The sequence below is a fragment of the Anas acuta genome, chromosome 2 (assembly GCF_963932015.1).
Source record: "Anas acuta chromosome 2, bAnaAcu1.1, whole genome shotgun sequence".
NCBI classification, from domain to species: domain Eukaryota; kingdom Metazoa; phylum Chordata; class Aves; order Anseriformes; family Anatidae; genus Anas; species Anas acuta.
Window position 1 is genome coordinate 144,240,027 of NC_088980.1, and position 19,358 is coordinate 144,259,384.

Here is a 19,358-nt window from a genome sequence, read left to right on the forward strand (position 1 = left end):
CTTTTCGTATTCGGTGTTGTCTTTATCGCAGCGCGAATCCTTGTGCTTTTGCCAGTCTTTGCCATGCTTGCAGGTGGTCAAGAGGACAACATCCTCCCCGTTATGGACGTGATATAAGGCATTCCTGGTGTCTGACCCTATCCCTGTCAGGTACCTTTTCCCCTTGAATACCAACATGTACTTCCTGAGAGGAGGGATGGTGTTAAACCGCAAAAATCCCTTCTCCCCTCCTGTCCTAGGATGATCCTTAGAAAAGAGCGGAATAGAAACATCAAAATTGGGTCTGAAGTTTTCAGTACTGATGCTGGCTTTGGCCAGCATGGCCTGGCCGATGTCGAAGCCCACGTCCTCGGTGTAGTCGGGCCAGGTGCCGGAATATAAATTAAAAATCAAGTGATTGCGACCATTGTTCCACAAGTGGAGGCTCTGCACTTTGGAGCGGAGGTTGTGCACGTACTGCGGGGAGAGCTGGTCCCGGTCCAGCGTGTCCAGGCTGAGGACGAAGAGACACGCCTGGCTGGGGTCGGAGGTGTAGAAGCGGGAGCCCTCGATGGCCGCCAGCACGTTCTGGTAGCTCTCGGCGATCTTCTCCCCTTTCTGCTGCGGGTACACGTAGACCTTGAAGCCGTTTTTCTGGCAAAGGGCGAAGTCGAAGCAGGACTCCATGCGGCACCGCCGCCCGCGGTACAGCCCGGCGCTGCCGTCCCGCCGCTGCCGGGGCGACACCCGGCCGGCCCCGCCGCCCCCCCCGGCCCCCTCCGGCTCCCCGAAGGAGCGGAGGGCGTCGGGGAAGCGGGGCCAGGGCCGCTGCTCGCTGCCGGGCCGCGGGGCAGCCCCATGCCGGCCGGCGGGCGGCGGGGCGCGGGCTGCCCGCAGCTGCACGCCTCCGAGGTAGAGCAGCAGGGCGAGACAGGTGGCGGCGGAGAGCAGCGTCAAGTAGCGTTTTTTGGCCTGCATGTGGCCGCCGGGGGGTCCGGGGGGCTGCGGAGGAAGGCTGCGGGGGCGGCCCCACTGCTCCGGGCGCCGCTCTCAGCTCCTCCGCCGCTCCGCCATCTTCCCGCTGCCGTCGTCGCCGGCCGCTTCCAGCTCCCCTCGCCCGCCTCCGCTCGGCGCCGTTCCCCAAGCCGCGGGCTGGGGCCGCGCATGTGGGCGACCGCCCGCCCGGGACTCGCTCGCCGCCGGGCTCTCAGCGGCGGGCGGCTTGGGGCCGGCGGCGGCCCGGCGGGGCGCCCCGCATGCACTCAGGGGCCGGCCCCCCGCGCGGGGCGGGCACCGGGGCAGCCCCGCTCCCGCCTTCGCGGCGCGGCGCTCCGCCACGCTCCCTCCCCTTCCTCCTCCTCCTCCTCCTCCTCCTCCTCCTCCTGCTGCTGCTGCTGCTGCTCGGGCTGCCGGCGGCGGGGCGCTCACAGCCTGACGAAGCCCTGCATCGCCCCGAGCTGCCCTCCGCGGAACGGCGGCGGGGACCGGCGGCAGCCCCCTGCTCCTCCTCCTCCTCCTCCTCCTTTCTCCTCTTCCTCCTCCTCCTCCTCTTCCTCGCCCTCGTCCCCCCGCGCCCCCCGCCCGGCTCCGCCGCCGCCTCCCCCCCCCCCTCCCGCTGCCGCCGCCGCCGCCGCCGCCCCCGGCCCGGCCCCGGCCCCGGCCCCGCCGCGCTGACCTCACCCAGCCACGCAGCCCCGCGCCCCCATTGGCTGGGCGTCACGTCCGGGGGGGCGGGGCTTCCGCTGCGCCCATTCATAAAGCTGCCGGGCGCGGGGGGCGCTGCGGCGCCGGCGGGGCGCGCCCGGACCCCGCCGTACCGGGTGCTGGGCAGCGCGATCCGGGCTCGGTGCTCCCAAATCGTGTCCCCGCCCGAGCGATTTTACCCCAGGAATGGGGACTCCACGGCCCCCCGGTGCAGCTGGTTCCAACGCCTGGTTGCTCTTCCTGAGGTTCTTTGTGCAGCCGTGCTCGCTGCCGCCCGTGTCACCCGCTGAGCTGGCTCTTATTGCACGGGTCGGTAGGGAAACCCGCTAGGATAAAGGGTTTGCTAACAGTAAAGCTTAACGTAGAAGCACAGAAAGACTGAGGTCCCCCCAACACAGGCAGGGGTGGATGTCACCCATGAGATGTGGTTGCCCAGGGCTGCCTCCTGTTACGTGCCACTATGCTTTGGTTTTGTAAAAACGAGAAATTAAACCTCAAAAATGGGAGAAAAAATAAAATAAAATAAAATAAAATAAAATAAAATAAAATAAAATAAAATAAAATAAAATAAAATAAAATAAAATAAAATAAAATAAAATAAAATAAAATAAAATAAAATAAGGAGGCTCAACAGAGACCTTCTTGCTCTCTGCATCTGCCTGAAAGGAAGCTGTGGGGAGCTGGGGGTCGGCCTCTTCTCACAGGTAACCAGTGATAGGACCAGAGGGAACGGCCTTGAGTTGTGCCGGGGGAGGTTCAGGTTGGAAATGAGGAGACATTTCTGCTCAGAAAGAGCAGTCAGCCACTGGGACGGGTTGCCCAGGGAGGTGGTGGAGTCCCCGTCCCTGGGGGTGTTCAAGGAGAGGTTGGACGTGGTGCTTGGGGACATGGCTCAGCGGGTGACATTGGTGGTAGGGGGGTGGTTGGACCAGATGGTCTTGGAGGGCTTTCCCAGCCTTAATGATTCTGTGATTCTACAATGAGTGCTCCAGAATGAGCACCCCAAACCTCATGGGGCTGGCTGGGGAGCAGCTGCCAGTGTTCAGGTGCTGCTGTAGGGAGCACCCACAGCACCCAAACATCCCTTGGGCTAAGAGTTGTGCTTGATCTCACCTGCTCCTCGGTGTTTTAACTCCGTTAACCAGCAGCCTGGTTTGCTGGAGGGAGCTGTGCTGCTGGCTGGGTGGCAAACCCAAAGGCATGGCCAGGCTGCAGGAGGTGGCAGGAGTTCAGCAGGACTTGTGGCAGCAGTGCCTGCACACAAACGGCTCTGCAAGGGGCAGCAACACCACAGATGTTTTGGTGTATGGGTGTCAGGCCTTCCTAGCTCAGTAATTGAGGGTGGTGGAATGGGATGGGGTGGGCTTCAAGCTGGTTGCACAAGCCATTGGTACCAAGGAACCATTCCATGGAAAAACCTGTGCCAGCCTCTTGTCCTGCTGCTCGTACCGGTGTTAAAGCCGTAACGGGTGGGCCTGCCCCTGCTGCGATCCCATCTCCCACCCTCCTGCTGCTGTGCCGGAGCAGAGTTGGGTCAAGCCAGCTGAAGGCCACAACCGCTGTCTTGACAAAAAGTGTGCCCGTCCCCATGCTCTTTCATGCCCTTGGGGTTCCTGTCGAGTCTCCTCTTCATCTCCCTCCGCTTCTGTGGAGCTGAGAAGAAGAAATGTGAAGATAACAGGCATGAAGACATCGTGCCTCCTCAGCAGAGGAGAGCCTAGCAGAGGAGGACGCGGTACCTACGGGAAATGAGGGTTGATCTCGTGGCTGGCGCCAAGAGAAGACAATTCCCATACAAACAATTTGACTGTAGGGAGGACAGCTGAAGGAAGGAGGCCGGGGTTTCACGCAGAAGAAAAGAGTGAGAGTAATAACGCGGAAATTTCAGGTTCCTAGTCGAAAGTGATACTTATGGCTGGTGTAGATTTGGGTCCGGGGGCAGAAATTTTGGCCCGGGACGTGAAAGCAAGGAAGCGGGATTAAATATTAATGTGTTAATTAACCCTGTAATCCTTCCCTGAAACATTTGTCACAGCCCACATACCAAAACTGGGATGCTGTTCAAGAAAAAGAGGTCAGCTTCTTGAAAGGTGAACCAAGGCTGCTCGCAGAGGCACCTTCTGTCAAGCGCAGGAAGATGGAATCCCATTACTGTCTGCAAATTAAGCCTCTGGGGACCAGTTTCAAACAGAAGAGGAAGCCTGCGAGCTTTGCTGTCTGTGCCAAGGACGGTAGCTGTCGCAAGCCGATTTTGAGGATCGGGTGCTAGCGAGCCCATGGCACAAAAACGCCTCTCCCCACAGCAGAGAGGCACGGGAAGGAAGCGAAAGCAGCTGGGTTTCCAGCAGGACTGCGGCACGCTGGAGGAACCGGGGCCATTCCCAGCTTCGCAGCAGCAGCAGCAATAAATACTTAAGCTTTAAAACGCCTGGGTCCGGGCACAGGCAGCAATGACATCACGTTGTGGGGCAGGGAAACGAAGCTCTGCGGATCAGCGCTGCCGTGCCCGACGTGCGGTACGGCCGCTGCCATCGCCTTGTGCAGGGCAGGGCTCCCTGAGGGACACGGTGCGTGCCCCTACCCGAGCTGTGCAGCCCCAGCGATCGATTCTCTCTCTGAAGACTGCCTTTAGAAGCCGGCTGCTGGCTGCTGTTTGTCATTTCCCTGGGTAACAGCACGAAATCAGCCTTCTCCAGCCCATTTTTCAGCAGCGCTCAGACCCCGCGGATGGCACTGGGGCTGGTGGGGAGCTGCCTGCTGGGCAGCAGGGTGCTCCGGCGATGTGAGCCTGCCTTCCTCGGAGGAAATAAATCTGCCTGCTTCTGCTGTCAGGCAGGTGGAGAGCAAACCAGCACAGAGAAACCCAGCCCGGAGAAGAGGAGGAGCATTTTGTGTACTCTCCATCAAGGCTGAACCCCACGTTCACTGTGGCTGACGTTGCCTGCTCAGGGCCTGCAAGCCAGCGGTGGCTTTTGACCCCGCTCCATTACCCTTTTGCACCCTTCCGAGTAATTTGTACCTTCATGTGGCTGGCAGTTGTCTGGGAACCCATCCAAGTCCTCAAACGAAAGGCCAGGAGCGGGAATCGGTTTTCTATTTCTGGCCTTGCCTCTTAACACCTGTCCGACCCGTGCAAGACGCTCGGGGCCAGATTTAAAGAGGTGGATCAGTGCCGACTCCTCCCTTGGGGTCTTCCTTGTGGTGCCCAACTGCGGCTCACAGTGCCTCCAAAACCTAATTACTCAGAGTTCCCTGCTCTGGGTGAGCAGGAAGCCCACAGAGCATTTTTCATGCGAAAAAGTCCTTATTGCTCTACATGCTTGGGTGCAGCTTCATTTTGATGCTGTTGGGTAAAGTCCTTGACTGACCCCTTCGACACTGCTTGTTCCTGTACTAATTTGCCTACAGGGCTCAATCCTGGGCCTCAGAATGTACTCCTTGGATTGAAATCTACATAAAGCATAAGATAACATGCTCCCACACTGTCACCTGTCCCCAACCGCTTCGTTTTGAAGTGTTTTTCCAAGCAGCAGACCAGGAATCACCGTCATGCCTCGCAGGACAGCATCCTCCCAGGCTGAGCTGTGGGACACCCCTTCTAAAAAACATCTCCGTTCTGGGTCCTTGTGAACATCCTGGCGTGATGCAAGCACCTTCATCATTTGGGCAGCCTCTGGTAAGGAAATTCCCTGCATCTCAGTTCACCTCTCAATGCATCGCTTTTACTAAGCCAGGACAGGAGGAGCCACATCAGGCAAGTGCCCTGGCTTCAAGCCCCCTGTTGCACTCACCACAGCAACATGAACGTGGCTGGGGTCTAATTTTGGCAGGACCACAGTGAGCCTTCAGTAGGAAAAGCCTCCCACACCTCGGGGAGGAGGCTACAGAGCTTTCCTGTAAGCTGCCGAGCATCTACGTGTGTTACTCCCTGGTGCCTTACTGTCCTGTGAGAGGTACATGGCACCTAAACCTCGTGGTGAATCCAACCCTCTGTGGGGTTTTTGACTTGTTTGAGTACACAGATCTCACTGATCTGACCCACTTTTTCTTTCTTTCTTTCTTTCTTTCTTTCTTTCTTTCTTTCTTTCTTTCTTTCTTTCTTTCTTTCTTTCTTTCCTTCTTTCCTTCTTTCCTTCTTTCCTTCTTTCCTTCTTTCTTTCTTTCTTTCTTTCTTTCTTTCTTTCTTTCTTTCTTTCTTTCTTTCTTTCTTTCTCTCTCTCTCTCTCTCTCTCTCTCTCTCTCTCTTTCTCTCTTTCTTTTTCCCTTTCTCTCTTTCTCTCTTTCTTTCTCTCTTTCTTTTTCCCTTTCTCTCTTTCTCTCTCTCTCTCTCTCTCTCTCTCTCTCTCTTTCTTTCTCTCTTTCTTTTCTACCTCCAGAAGTGCTGAGCTCTGCCTTGGACTTGCTGAAGCCATGGGAAGCCCAACCTGGGTTAATGACACCATTAGGCCATCTGTGGGCCTCAGATTTCTCACTAAACGGGGTCAATAATATTTCCCTGGCTAACAGGACATCACGAGAGCTGATTTATCACCGCTGCTGAGTGTGTCATGATCCTAGGAAGAAACACAGCATAAAAACACAGAGCAGCCAGGATACTTGGAAAGGTTTGACGGGCACGTGTGCATGAAGCACTGTCACCTGTTGCTTACTGAGCTCTGACTGCCAGCCTTCATGCCACGGATGCACCTTTCCATGGCCAAATGTGGCATTTCCCCACCTTCTAACAGGAGCTGAGAAGGTCCCCAGGCAAGGCACCAGGTTCCCCTTTGGAAAGCTTTCCTGGTCTGCGAAGATTGAAGGCTGGCTTACAAACCGGCTCTGCCTTAACGTCGCCTTTGCCCCGGGTTGTATTGCTTCATCCAAAAAAATAAAAATAAATAAGGGAAGTGGGGAAAAAGGAGGGAAAGACAGAACAGTAATTTGTGGCATGATAATGCTGCATTAAAATTGTTCCTCAGCTTGAAGCAAATTAAAGCGATCTTTGCTCCACAAATTAATACTAACACTATGGTTGTTTATCATGTCTTAGTAATATCACAGGGGAATAAAACTATCAACTCTTATCCATTTAAATAGCCAAGATGTAACGGCTTGAGCTACAGCACTGCAACAGCTGTTCCTCGTGTCCTCGGAAATAATTGGTTGCTACAGAGGCTATTTAAATGTGAGAAACTGACTTCGGCTTTATAATTAGTTTATTTTGAAGAAAAAAACATCGCTGCCCTTTCCCAAGGAGGTGAGGGTTTCAGGTGGGGTGGAGGGGCAGCCGTTCAGGCCCTGGTGTACTGTCACATTAAGCAGCTAGTAAAAACCAGAGGCTTTTAAATCCTAAGTGCATCGCCCTCATCCTCAGCCCCTGGCTGAGCTCCTGTGCCGTGGCTTAAATCTCCATCACCGGTGTGGGAAAGAGCCAGCAAATGCTGCCTTCCTTGCCCGTGGATGTAAGCAAATCCCCAAGGAGGGGAGAGGCTGGCACAGCCCCGTCCCCAGTGTTTCACAATGGCTTTGCAAATCGGGGCTCTGCGTAAGGCTTCGGCTTTCCAGCCCCGGGGCTCCGCCGGCCGCAGAGCCTGGTTGTTGGTTCTTCCTCCTTCGAGGAGTAACAACTTCCAGATTTACTCCCTTTCTAACTGAGCATCTTTCAAAGTGGGTGTAGAACTATTTAAATAGCTTCTGTGGAGGTGGGATGAGAAATTGCTCTTATTCTGTAGTCTGCAATCAGCACCAAACAAGCACTTTTCTCCACTGCACACACAAACAGGCAAGCAGCTGCCAGCAGCCTCAGCACTTTAGGTCTGATTCTCTGCTCGCTGCTGCAAGGCGTGAGGAATCCCATTGACATCAGCGGAGTTTCAGCGATGTGGTTGTTCTTTTATTTCGTTATTTTATTTTTAATCCACTTCCGTCTCCGCTTACTTATTTATTTACTGCTCCAGGGGGTCCCCGGCGGCTGCACCCCGTGAGGATGAAGGTGAGTGGTGCAGAGCAGCCCTGGGCCCCGGCGTGGTTCTTCTTCCCCTGCCTTTTGGAAGAGGCAGGGACCGGCTCCATCACCTGCCTGTCCCCTGATGGCCAAAAGCTTCCTCCGGCACCGGCACAGCTCTGCTGGGTGCAGGAGATGGAGGCTGCGGCTGCCCCAGACTCATCCCCGCTTGTGGGGAGCAGAAATGCAGAGGGCAACACAGAGAACAAACAAGCCACAGGCCAGTGGGGCACAGCAAGCCTCTCTGGTGGCTCCCGGAGACAGCCCATGGCTGTACCAAGTGGGAGCACAGCAGGCGGCCCAGTGAAGCTCAATGAAAGTTTGGGCCATTGCTGAGTCAGTTCTGAAGCTGGCGGTGTGCGGGATTTTCGTGCACCACTTTTTTTTTTCCCCTCCTTTCGGTGCAAATATGGGTGGCAATCTGATTAGTTTATGATTCACCATTTGGCTAATGTCCCTACTTCCCCCAGTCCCCACCTGTTCAAATAACTGCTACTGTAATGTAGGCTGTTAACTTGGAATAACTTTTCCAACCCCTTTTGTAAATGAGCTCTGGAAACTGCTCGAACTCTTGTCCATGGGCTGAAGTTGTGATCATTTTAACTTAAATGCTGTTAAAACCAACTCAGCATGCCACAAAACTCCATGCAAGGAAGCAAGCTCACTTTGAGCTGCCCCTACTCAACCTGGGCAGGGATCAGAGGGCTGTTTTGGGAGGGCCACGTCTCCAGCCCCAGCACTGCTCCTTACTCCTTACAGCAGTGCCACGCAGGGACATTGCAGCCTCGCCGGTCCTGGGATCTGATCCAGGCTGGCAAAGCCTCCCAGCAGCTACAAGCACCCGAGGTGGGTTGGGGCTGGTCGCCTAAGCTTGGTTTCGCTAAGGTCAGCAGCTCTGAGCACACCTTTGGTCAGCCAGTCCCATGCCCACTGCTCGTCCTTTCAGCTAAGTCAACACCAGCCAGTTGCTCCCGTGACCCCCGCAGGCCCTTTGCTCCAATTTAAACAGATCAATCAGGCTCAGGGAAACTTCACAAAAGACCTAAATTATGCAAGCTATGCAGTGCAAGCCAAAAAAAAAAAAAAAAAAAGTGGAGGGAGTGATGATGGTACTGAGCTCACCAGAGGAATGGTTTGTTCTGTTCCCAAACTGCCCATGATAGTGCGACAGGAAGGTTAAATGGATCATTTTGAGGCTGTGAGAAGTCCACATGCCTGTCAGCCTCTGTGCTTACACCCCTGAGAAGATCACAAGGCAAACCCCACGTCTCGCCTAGCCCCCTGACCACGCAGCCCTCTGCCCCCCTCCACCACCTCCCCTGCCCAGCCCTCCATCACCGGCGAGGTGCACCTCATTGTGCTCAGCTCTCGTTGCTCCACGGCCACAGACCTCTCTTCTCCTCAGCCTGTGGATCCTCCCGGCCCCAGGTCGGAGGGCTGGGGTGTGCATGGAGCTCCCCGTGCAGTAGGAAGGACTCGATGGGTGCAGAGGTGATGGGGAGAGGAGCGGCTGCGTGTCCGCGCTGCTGCTGTCAGGATTCGGTGTTAGTGCCAGGGCAGGCAGATGCTTTGCCTGTGGGTAAAAGCAGTAGGCTCGCCAAGGAAGTGGCTCTCCCTAGGTGGTGTGCTAATTTCACCCCTGGCAAATGGCATTAATATAATACATCAAAGCTGGGCGCATTAATAGGAAACCAAGGGAAAGGATTTGCTATACATGCTAGCTACTTTTCAAATGCAAATGTCTGTTTTAAATCAGATTAAGATAGAAGGAAGCCTAGAGAATGCCAATAATTAATACATGATAAAGCAATAAACATCCAGGGCATCAAAAGGTAAAACACAATCGCAGAGATGAAAGTGCTCCTGCTCCTCCGTGGCACGAGCAGGTGCCAGTCCCCGTTCCCACCTGTGTGGGTCGGTGGTGATCACAATCCTGCTTCTGCTTCTGGTTGCACATCCCTCTTCTGCTTCAACGGAAATGAGAGGAAGCCTTAAACTCAGCCAGGGAAGGGGAGATTCCCCAAAATGGGGTGAGCAGTGCTGCTGCAGCAGGGGAGCCTGGAGCTGGTCCTGAATCCACGGGCATGGCCCTGGTGGGGAGGCCTCCTGGCAGCGTGAGGATATCTGGCTCCTGCAGCTCTGCTTCAGGAGGAAAGATGGGGATGGGCACCAGCACCTCCGAAAACCTCGGGTGTTCAGGATTCCCCCTGGCCACTGTCATTAGCTGATCTCAGAAATGTTTTATGCTGCTCCCCTAACTTCTCTTCCCATGGAGAACAGACCTGGCATTTCCCCATTCCCCTCCTTCCTCCAGACTTGCATGTTTAATTACGGTTGCAGCAGGATGTATCTCACGTACCTTGAATCTTAAAACGAGGGATAAGAAACAAGGGAAACGCTAACAGGCTCCTATTACAATTCACATGGTCCTGGCATCAGACCCCCCACGAATACCCTGTGGTTTTACTTCCTTCTTCAGCTGATGCCGAAAAGCAGCACTCACTCCGGCTTTATTGAGCTTGCACAAGGCACCCAGCTCCAGCAGGCTTTGCCTATCGATTGTCCCACCTGATAGCCCATGCGTGCGGGACATGAGCTCCTCTGATGGCAGATAAACATCGCAGTTAATGTTTGAAAGCTGCCGCTCAGCCCTGAGCCTTGGGTGGCTGTGGGTCCTGCCGGCTGCTGTGGTCTGCGTACTGGTCCCTGGAATTGGAGGGCACTTATCTTACCAGGCTGTTCTTTGTTTTTAGCCCAAGATATCAGAAAATAAGCAGAAGTTTCTTCCCAGGCCTCGTAGGAGACGTAATGCTGACTGACGGGTTCATAGCCTGCCCCCAGATCAGAATAGGACTTAAAAATCAAATGGCTAAAAGCTGAGCAGTAACGGTACACCGGGCTCCTCTCCCGATTTGCGATCAGCTCCCAACATACAAAACCCTCTCGCTGCCCCCCGGAAGCCCAGGAACACCTTCTGCTAAAATAAACTGGAAAAATGATGCAGTTCCCGCATGCATCTTCGACATTTCCCTTTCCCTCGGAGCCTCGTTCAGAGTGCACATGGGGCTGGAGGGAGCCGCAGGCACACACGGGCAGTTTAAGCCATTCCCTTTGGACATCTAGTTGGATATTTAGCAGCCTTTTAGGTCTTTGAGACCTTTGAGGCCTTTGGGGCCTTTAAGGCCTTTAAGGCCTTTGAGGGTAGTGGCCTGTTTCTGCCCCCACTCCCTCCAGCCCCTTTTTGCTATCATTTCTGGTGTAAAAGTCACAGTGTCACAGCCCGGCTGAGGCTGGAAGAGGAGGACACCTGGTCCAAGCCCCGTGCTCACGTGGGGCCACCTAGAGAGACCAAAGACAGCAGTTGTTAACCTTCAGAAGACACACGGGGCCAGCAGACAGGATGGTCCTCTGGCTCTGCTGAGAGAGGGCTTCATATCCACTCCACCAGCGGTTATCCAAGCCTGCCCATATCACCTGTTGATAATACCCAAGCCCTCTGGCAGATTGCTGGCGTCAGCATGGACTCTGGTCTTTGGCTGCTGCCCAGAGAAAATTATTAATCAATCCAACAAACACTATCCTAAGCAAATCCAAGCAGGTTGTGCTCCAGCGTTCAGGATTTTGGGTAATATTGAACTTATGAAAGGTCTGAATTTCCATGTGGCCCCTGAGACCCCTACAGTTTGGTCCTACTAATTAATGCAATCACCGTGACCAAATATTACAGAAGTGCTTACCAGCCTTGGTCAAGGGGACCTCTGAGATGGAAATTACCCTGGCGTGGTGCTGAAGGAACGTTGTTTCTCAGACCTGCCTGTAAGTTTCTTTCGTACAAAAAACAGAAGAGGGTTGCCTGCAAGTCCTCACAAGATGTAGCTGCTTACCATCAGCTGGACTAGGCTATGGGTGCACCCACCTTAAAATAAATAAATAAATATGTATATATATATATATATAATTTTTAATTCTATTAAGAAATGAAGGATCTCCATGGAGAAAGGTGGGTGGATTCAGGGTTCGGGGTCACAAGCAGGTCACTTTTGCTGTGCTGTCACTCTCACAACTGGAGGGCATGAGCTGAGTTTCACAACCTTTCAGGTCCCGGTGGTGCTTCCATCACAGACCGAGGGGATATTTGGAAGCACACACCCTATCTGCCTTAGGGTCCCACCTCCCAGCAGCCCTGGCAAGGTCCGATTTTTGCCCGCGGTGCCTTTCACAGGCCCAGGTTTTGTTTCCACGGCCGATAACCTTCCCGTTCACCCCAGCCTTGCTCAACAGCTGCTGTGGCAGCTTTGGTTCCTGTCACAAACAACCACTTGCTTAGTGCTGATTTCTGTCCTAAACAGTGTTTCTTCTTATAACTTTGTTTTTATTTAGTGCCTAAAGTTCTAGATTAAATGCCATCTCCTAGCAACCGGTATATTTTTGTCCCTAGTCTGCTAACTTTTGGTGCTTGAATATTGCTCCCCATTCATTGTGCTGCCTCAGATAAGAAGTGAAACACTACTTTCCAGATACCTACTGGTATTTACATTTGTTTATTAAATTTATAAGCCATCCAGTCAGTTAAACAGCCAGCTTTATGGCTGCTGGTTCGTTGCCTCTACAGGTATGCTCCAGAGGACCAAAGATATGTGGTGTAGCCCTCCTGCCTGGTGCATCTTCAGAGGAGAGAGACAGCGCAGGAGCTGCTGGTGCCGGGCACACCACCTGAGGTATTTGGGGATGGGGCTCTGCTTGCCACCCAGCAGCCTGCCCAAACCCTTGCCTTTTCTTGACACGCTAAAAAACATCCAGAGATGTGCTTCCTACTTCTGCAAATTAACTCACGTGTGTGTCCTCCCGGCCGTGGCAAAAGCACCTGAGGAACTCCAGGTAACACGTCAGGGGGCTGAGTTATCCCTGCAGGGAACCTGGCATGGCAGCAGATTCCTCTCTCTTGAAATGGGCACAGGACATAGCCCACGTTACAGCAGAGCCATTTCTTTTTGGCCATTCAGCCTCAGATTCTGCAGCATGACTTCTAAAGGTGTGCGTGGGGAGGGTTTTGCAGCTTTTATCCTTGTCGGGTAGCGCCGCAGGAGCTCAGCATCCTGTGAGGAAGGGCTCGCGGATCATGCCAGGTATCTCACCAGAAATTCTCAAAATGATTAGGGACTTGTCTATAAATATGGCTTCAAAGAGCATCAGCAAGTAGGGTTCGCTTCACCTAACTTTAGTCAGCCACAGGCTTTATCTGAGCTAGTTTCTGAGCCTGCTCTCATGGTCAGCAGAGGGGAAACAGCGGCGTTAAGGTGAGCTTTGCCATCGTGGCTGGCTGCTCTAGGCCAGGATGGAGATTGCTCCAGCAGAACCCATACAAAGACACTGCGGACATTGACTGCTGGTCAGGTGAATCCCACTAAAACACCTTGTTAGAACCCGTCCTTAGGCTTGCAATTTGTTGTTCTCCAAGCAAAGTCACTTTTCTATCCATGCAAACTTGGCTTTAGCTATTTTTTCTGTTTGTGATAGTTATAAATTGAATTTACATGGAATAAAAGATGCTGTCCATGAGCATAAAAAACAACTGGTGCTTCGTGACTTTTATTTCTGTAACTTCTCACTTCCAGAATATCCATTTGACAAACTGTGAATCATAGATATTGGCTTGGGTGGATATACTTAGCTCTGCTTTGTATAGCGAGATGTAAATAATCAGCTAATTAAATGAAAAATTTCTCTGCAAATTACTGCTTCCCTTCTCTCCCGTTTTCCCCTGCCTCCCCTTTGCTTTACCTCACCACTGCTCGAAGGCATTTGTGACCGCCAGCAGTTAGGAAGGCTGAAGCTGCCCAGGACTTCCTGCACAATGGGCACAGGACCAGGATGACTTAAAGGTGATGGGGCATTGAATTTTGCAACTCATTGCTAAAAAAAATCAGCACTTCCAGCTCCGTGCTTGGACTGTGCTGGCTCAGAGAAAAGGATGCTTGCAATATCCTTTAACACTGCTCTGTTTTCACCTGTCCAAAGCTCTGCTTTGACAGGTGGGCTTGCAAGGTCAGATTTGCAGTCTAAAACCCATCAAATATCCCTGCAAGGAGGGACGTGTGCGAGTGGCTCCCAGCCAGCTGAGCACAGTGGGAGGCGGCTGTGAACACCCGATGAGAGCACGGATTTTGCCTGATCTTGCTGAGCTGGTCTGGTCTCGCCTGCTACATGTGATGGTCTCATTAGCACCTACTGCCAGATATCTGCCTCTCGTTTTGTCCAGGGCTGCCTGCTCAGCAGTAGGCAACGCCGAGCAGAGATGTGCAGAAACTTTTGGCAACTTTGTGCCATTTAACTCCAGAAGGATTAAACCCTGCATACAACAAACACATTCTGAGTTCAAATGGTGGCAGGTTTTGCAATTGTGTGTATTAATATTAGGTTAAAAAAGTCATCATGCTAAGGCCTTTTGAAAGAGGATATTTTTCATCTCCCATAGAAGAGTAGCAGTGAAAGCAGTCGGTCGTGTTTGTGCATCCTTCCTCCTCCTGTCCCTACTCCCCCAATATATAGCATTGCTTGCACACAAAAAGCAAGGAGCTGCTCTCAAGAAAGCAACACCTGGGACTGCTGGTGGGCTGACTTCTCCTGCACAGCCCACTCCTCCTACTCCTTGCCTCAGTTTCCCCTTATTCATGAAGCGAGCTCAATTGCACCAGCCTCCTGGTCATGAGCTTAACAAGCTGTGTTCCTTTAGAAAGATAAGGAGCCTTAAAATGTTTAGGTTTTGTCTGGATGCAAACTGTACCATGCTGTTACATGCATGGGAATGTGTGCAGGCATTTAGTAATTCACGACTGATCTCCCCCCATGCCAGGATCTGCTCCTCGCAGCAGTCCCTCAATTTTGGTGCAATCACATACACCAGTTGAGGATTTGGTCTCAAACCACTGAAGGCTGCAGGTGATGTCTCTGCAGTAAGCTAAGGAAGCACGAACACACGTCTCACATGTCTATGACCAGCACTTCCTAGTGCTCCATCTCCCCAGGACCTACCTTAGCACTCATAAATCCTGCAACAGCCAGAAAACCAAACGGGGCTGCCCGGAAGATGATCTGCCACAAGCTTCCCTCCCGGTTCCTCTCTCTCTTCCCAAAAGGTGGCGAGGTGGGTCCCAGGGGGGAGGTGGGAACGGCGGATGAGCTTTGCAGCAGCAATCTGAATGGACATGTGCCAGGGAAAGGATGTTGCGGTGAGACGCGAGGCGATGCCAAGTTGAGCTGTGTGGATGGAGGGGAGATGCTGTGTCTCGACAGCGGTGTGGAGGAAGGGTCTGGAAGGCTTCAGCAGAGCCTGGAAGTAATTGAGGGCTGCCCCATGGCCTCTGTTATGCGCAAGGTCAGATTAGATAATCACTGTGGTCCCTTCCGACTTCAGCATCTATAAATCTGTGAAATAGGAGCTTTAAACCACGATGAAGGACTGAGTCCTTGGAGCATCACTTTGAAAGCCTCGAGTATCCTGAGATATTGGCCTTTAATACTGGGATTTGGGGGTATAGGAAATCTATTTCAGGAGTTGGAGTTAGCTTTTTTTCTTTTCTTTTCTTTTCTTTTTTTTTTTTTTTTTTTTTTTTTAAGGTTTACTTCATCTACCTGGTTTTACAGGCAGCGGCTATCAAAAAAAAAAACCCTACCTAATAAAATATTTAAAGCCCTTTAAATATCCCTAAAAGAGTCTTTTCATGCCACGTGTTGCATAAACAGGCTGTGTGCTGCCGGGTGTGATGCAGACGTCATGGCTTTGATAGTTTCAGAGCTTTCATGGCCGGGAAGCACCACAGCGGTGGTTTCCTCTGCCCTCCTGCATAATGCACACCGTGGAGCTTCGCCCAGCGATTCCCACACCAGTACATGAGCTACATCATGTAGAAAGACATCCACACTTAATTTAAAGATCTTTTTGGGTGATGGAGAATCTACCATATCCCACGTCAGCTCCTCCAGTGATTAATTACAAGGCTATTAAGGAGAAAAATATGCCTCATTTTCAACCCAATTTTTTTTTTTTTAGCTCCAGTCTTCCCAGCTTGCATGCCATTGTCTGCAGGAGTAAGTAATCCTCCGATGCAGCACTGCTCCTCCGTGTGTGGATACTTACAGATCTTGGTCAATTCATCTCTTATGCTTCTCTTTGATAATATAAATGGATTGTGCTCCTTTGGGTCATCGTAAGATATGCTTTCGATCAGTCTTATAGTTCTTCTCCCAACCTTTCTCAGTTTTTCAACGTGATTTTTAAGTGTTGACAGCTGAACGGGACTAGTTTTGTCTCATTAATGCCAGATATAGAGCTAATACATTTCCTTACACTCAATATTCCCATTTATACATGCTAGGGTCATATTAGCCCCTTTAGCAAGAGCATCACATCGGGACCTCATATTCGGTTGTTTATCCATCACAACCCCTAAAGTAAGCAGCCATGGAGAGCTTCCTGAATATTCCCTTTATGAAAACTCCCGTGGGATCACTCTTCATTTGCAACTCCTCTTCTGAGACCTGTTGTTTAACTGCCTCCTAATCCATTTAAAATGGGACATATTGATTTTTTTTTTTACAGTGCTGCCTCTCAACACAAAGCAAACAGCAGAGCATAGCTCCCAGCATCTCTCAGATGCTTCCCAAGCACCTACTGCCACAGACGCAGCTGACCACATTTTCTGTCTGTACCATGGCAGGAGATGTGCAGGCACGGCCACCTCTTTGTGATGAAGGTCTGCTGCCTCTCCGAGTCTGCGATGGGAACCCAGGAAAACCAGAGCCAAGCACTGGCCGTGAGCAGAGCAAACAGAGGAGGTAACGTTGCCTTACAGCTTTCAGAGATGGTAGAGCAGAGAGCAATTATTTTTGTGGTCGGATACCAGTGCCTCGTGTTGGCTTTCGGAGAATATTTCGAGACAATATCCTACTCTCAGGGGGTCCCAAACCATGGCCCGTGGAGAAGTCTCAGGCTGAAGATCCCATATAAATGCCCTGCTGACTGCTTGAAACCATACTGCTTTTATGGTGGTTTTAATTTAAGCCTAATGGGGAGGGTTTTGTGACTGGCGGCCCAAGAGAAAAACTGAGGGTGGTCCTCGGTCCAGCACATTTGGGTAATATTCCAGACAATCTTGGTTTTCCTCTCGGTTGCCTTGTCCCTCCTGGGATTAGCAGAACACTGTCAAAAAAGGTCCATGTTTTGGGATTAAGAGGCAGCCTAATAACAAAGACTAATAACAAAGAGAAAGAGAAAGCATGAAGAGAGCCTCATTTCCTCGACCCTCATTTCCTCAACCCTTGATACACATCTCCGGGAGGCAGAGGGAGGGAAGAAGAGCTGCTCCCAGAGGGCAGGAAGGGGCCGTTGTTATCGCCAGGAGGAGTTAGGTGCTGGGAGCCCCAGGCTCTCCCAAGTGCTGAGGCTTCTGGCCAGGAACTGCCAACGCCGGGCTGAGGCTGGGACCGAGGGACATGCAGTTAGCAGGACTGTATTCTTCATGCTCTGCATTAAAACTTAAACAAAGGCAGAAAAAAAACCTTCGTTTTCCCCAAAGTGCTCCAATTTCTGGCTGTAACAATGACAGGCAGGGGCTTATCTGGCTTTCCTGCATGTGGGAGCATTTCATTGTGCAAACGCTTACAGCTGCACTTTCATACGGGGCAACTTCTGCAGCTAAATAAAATTGTTTAAATGAGTTAATCAGCTTAGCACAATGGTTCCCGATACTTTCCATAAAACAATCTGCCTCCCACGTTGTCAGCCTCTCCTTCCCTTCCCGCAGCAGGGAGAGCTGAAGTGCCCCGGGGCCGCGCGTCGGGCGCGTAGCACAGACCAGCTCCCCCTGGGCTCTCCCTGCAAAGTGCCAGAGCAGGGTGCTCAAGCCGAGACCTGCTGCGTGCCCTGGAGCACCTCATTTCTCTGCCTTAAAACTCCCAGTGAAGGAGAGGCTACACCTACAGCCTTTGGTGGGGGTGGAGGTGACCACGTACACCTCCAACCTGCCATCTGCCAAGGATAAGGATGGATGAATCTTTCAAGGCTTTGGACCATTGGCTATAAAATGTTGCCCCTTTTCTGCCTTGTGGATGGGCTAAAACATATTTTTCCCCTTTATTTTTTTCTTTTCTTTCTTTTTTTTTTTTTTTTCCTCCTCCATTTCTATCCACCCATCTTCTCCCAAGCCTCTCACCAGGCTTGCCCCAAATCCCCTGGTCATGCCCTGCAAAGAGCAGATGAAAACCTGGCTCTTGGAGGTGGTCTCAACCAGGATCCTCACCATGATGCCAAAATCCCAGAACCAAAGAACAGCCCAGGTTGGATGGGAACTCGAAAGATCATCGAGTCCACCCTGTTATGGGAAAAGGGAACCTAGATGAGGTTATCTAGCACCCTGTCCGATCGCACCTTGAAAACCTCCAGTGACGGGGGCTCTACCACGTCCCTGGGGAGGTTGTTCTGGTGATTGATTGTCCTCCCTGTAAATAATTTCTCTTCTTTACCAGGACAAACCACACTGGATGGGAGCCCTGCTCCCCGCAGCCACCCCGCGCTCTGCCCCTGTGCCCGGGGCGGCAGGAGCGGTGGACGTGTCCCAGTTTCCCGGCTGACAGCCTGATGAATTGACTTAAATGAGCCAGAGCATGTCTGGAATTACTCATAGCTACAGAGTAGTAGGCTTCTACCTCCAAGAGGTAAAAAAAGAAGAGCTAAATTCGGTTCCAGCTGAAATGCAAAGTAATGATAATTAACAAAGTTAACTCTTCGCTTCCCATTCAAGTCATACCTGCAGAAAAATCGGTCTGAAAGAAACACCAGGAGAGCACTTAGTTCATCCTCCTGTCCCAGCACAGGGTCAGGATTCCCTGTGGCTGAGCAGTTCTCCATCTCTCCAGGCTCTCTCCCAATGCTTCAGCATCCCTATTCCTGGAAAGCTTCGCCTGACATCCATCCAGAGTCATTCTTGCTGCCATTTCAGCCTCTTGCTCCAACATGGGTATGAGGAAGAGATGAATGCCCTTGCTGCCCTATAATGTATCTGTAGCAGTCTGTCTCCATTTTATCTCCTCCTAAGGCCAGTGCCTCATTGCCATTTAGTTAAAGCAGAACCACTTCACTTGAAAGCATGTTTCCCATGTGCAGTAATTCGCTGCACTTCCCACTCGATGCTATCAGCAGTGGAAGGCGAGGAATCACGCACGGTGCACAAAGCAAGGGGAAGGCAATGACAAAGCAATGACATGAATGAAGCGAAGGAGCATTCAGAGGAGAAATTAACCTCAGACAAATCAAGGCCAGACTGATAGGAAACCCACAGAAATGCTTCTGGAGCATCACAACCTGCACTGAGACCCCAACAGGCCAGAGCATGGTTGCAGTAAGACCTGAACGTCAGCTAAGCATGGGGGTGTGGGTGGGAAATTCTTGTTCCCCAAATAAAGCTTGTTACTTTTGTACGAAAATGCCTGGTCCATTCAGATCAACCCCACTTGCATTACAATCTTTGCAGCAGCAGCTTCTTGGAAGACTGGTAGTTTCTCTGTTCAAGGTCAATCCAGCTCCCATTTTATGGGTCAGGAGGTGGGATGAGAAGAGGTGAAGAGAGGGAACGTGTTCTTTGCCAGACAGTGTGTTAGTGGTGGGGTGGGGGCATCTCCTGTGTTTTCTGGGGTT

General features: G+C 51.9%; 1 protein-coding gene across 1 annotated transcript in view; it reads right to left on the bottom strand.

Annotated features, from left to right (window-relative positions):
* Positions 1–1,516, bottom strand: part of EXT1 (exostosin glycosyltransferase 1) — a 167,802-nt gene extending 166,286 nt beyond the window's left edge. Inside the window, exon 1 of the mRNA XM_068672542.1 lies at positions 2–1,516. Coding sequence (XP_068528643.1) covers positions 2–957 — 956 coding nt within the window. The 5' untranslated portion in view covers positions 958–1,516. The remainder of the gene's footprint in view (position 1) is intronic.
* Between the last annotated feature and the right edge of the window lie 17,842 nt (positions 1,517–19,358).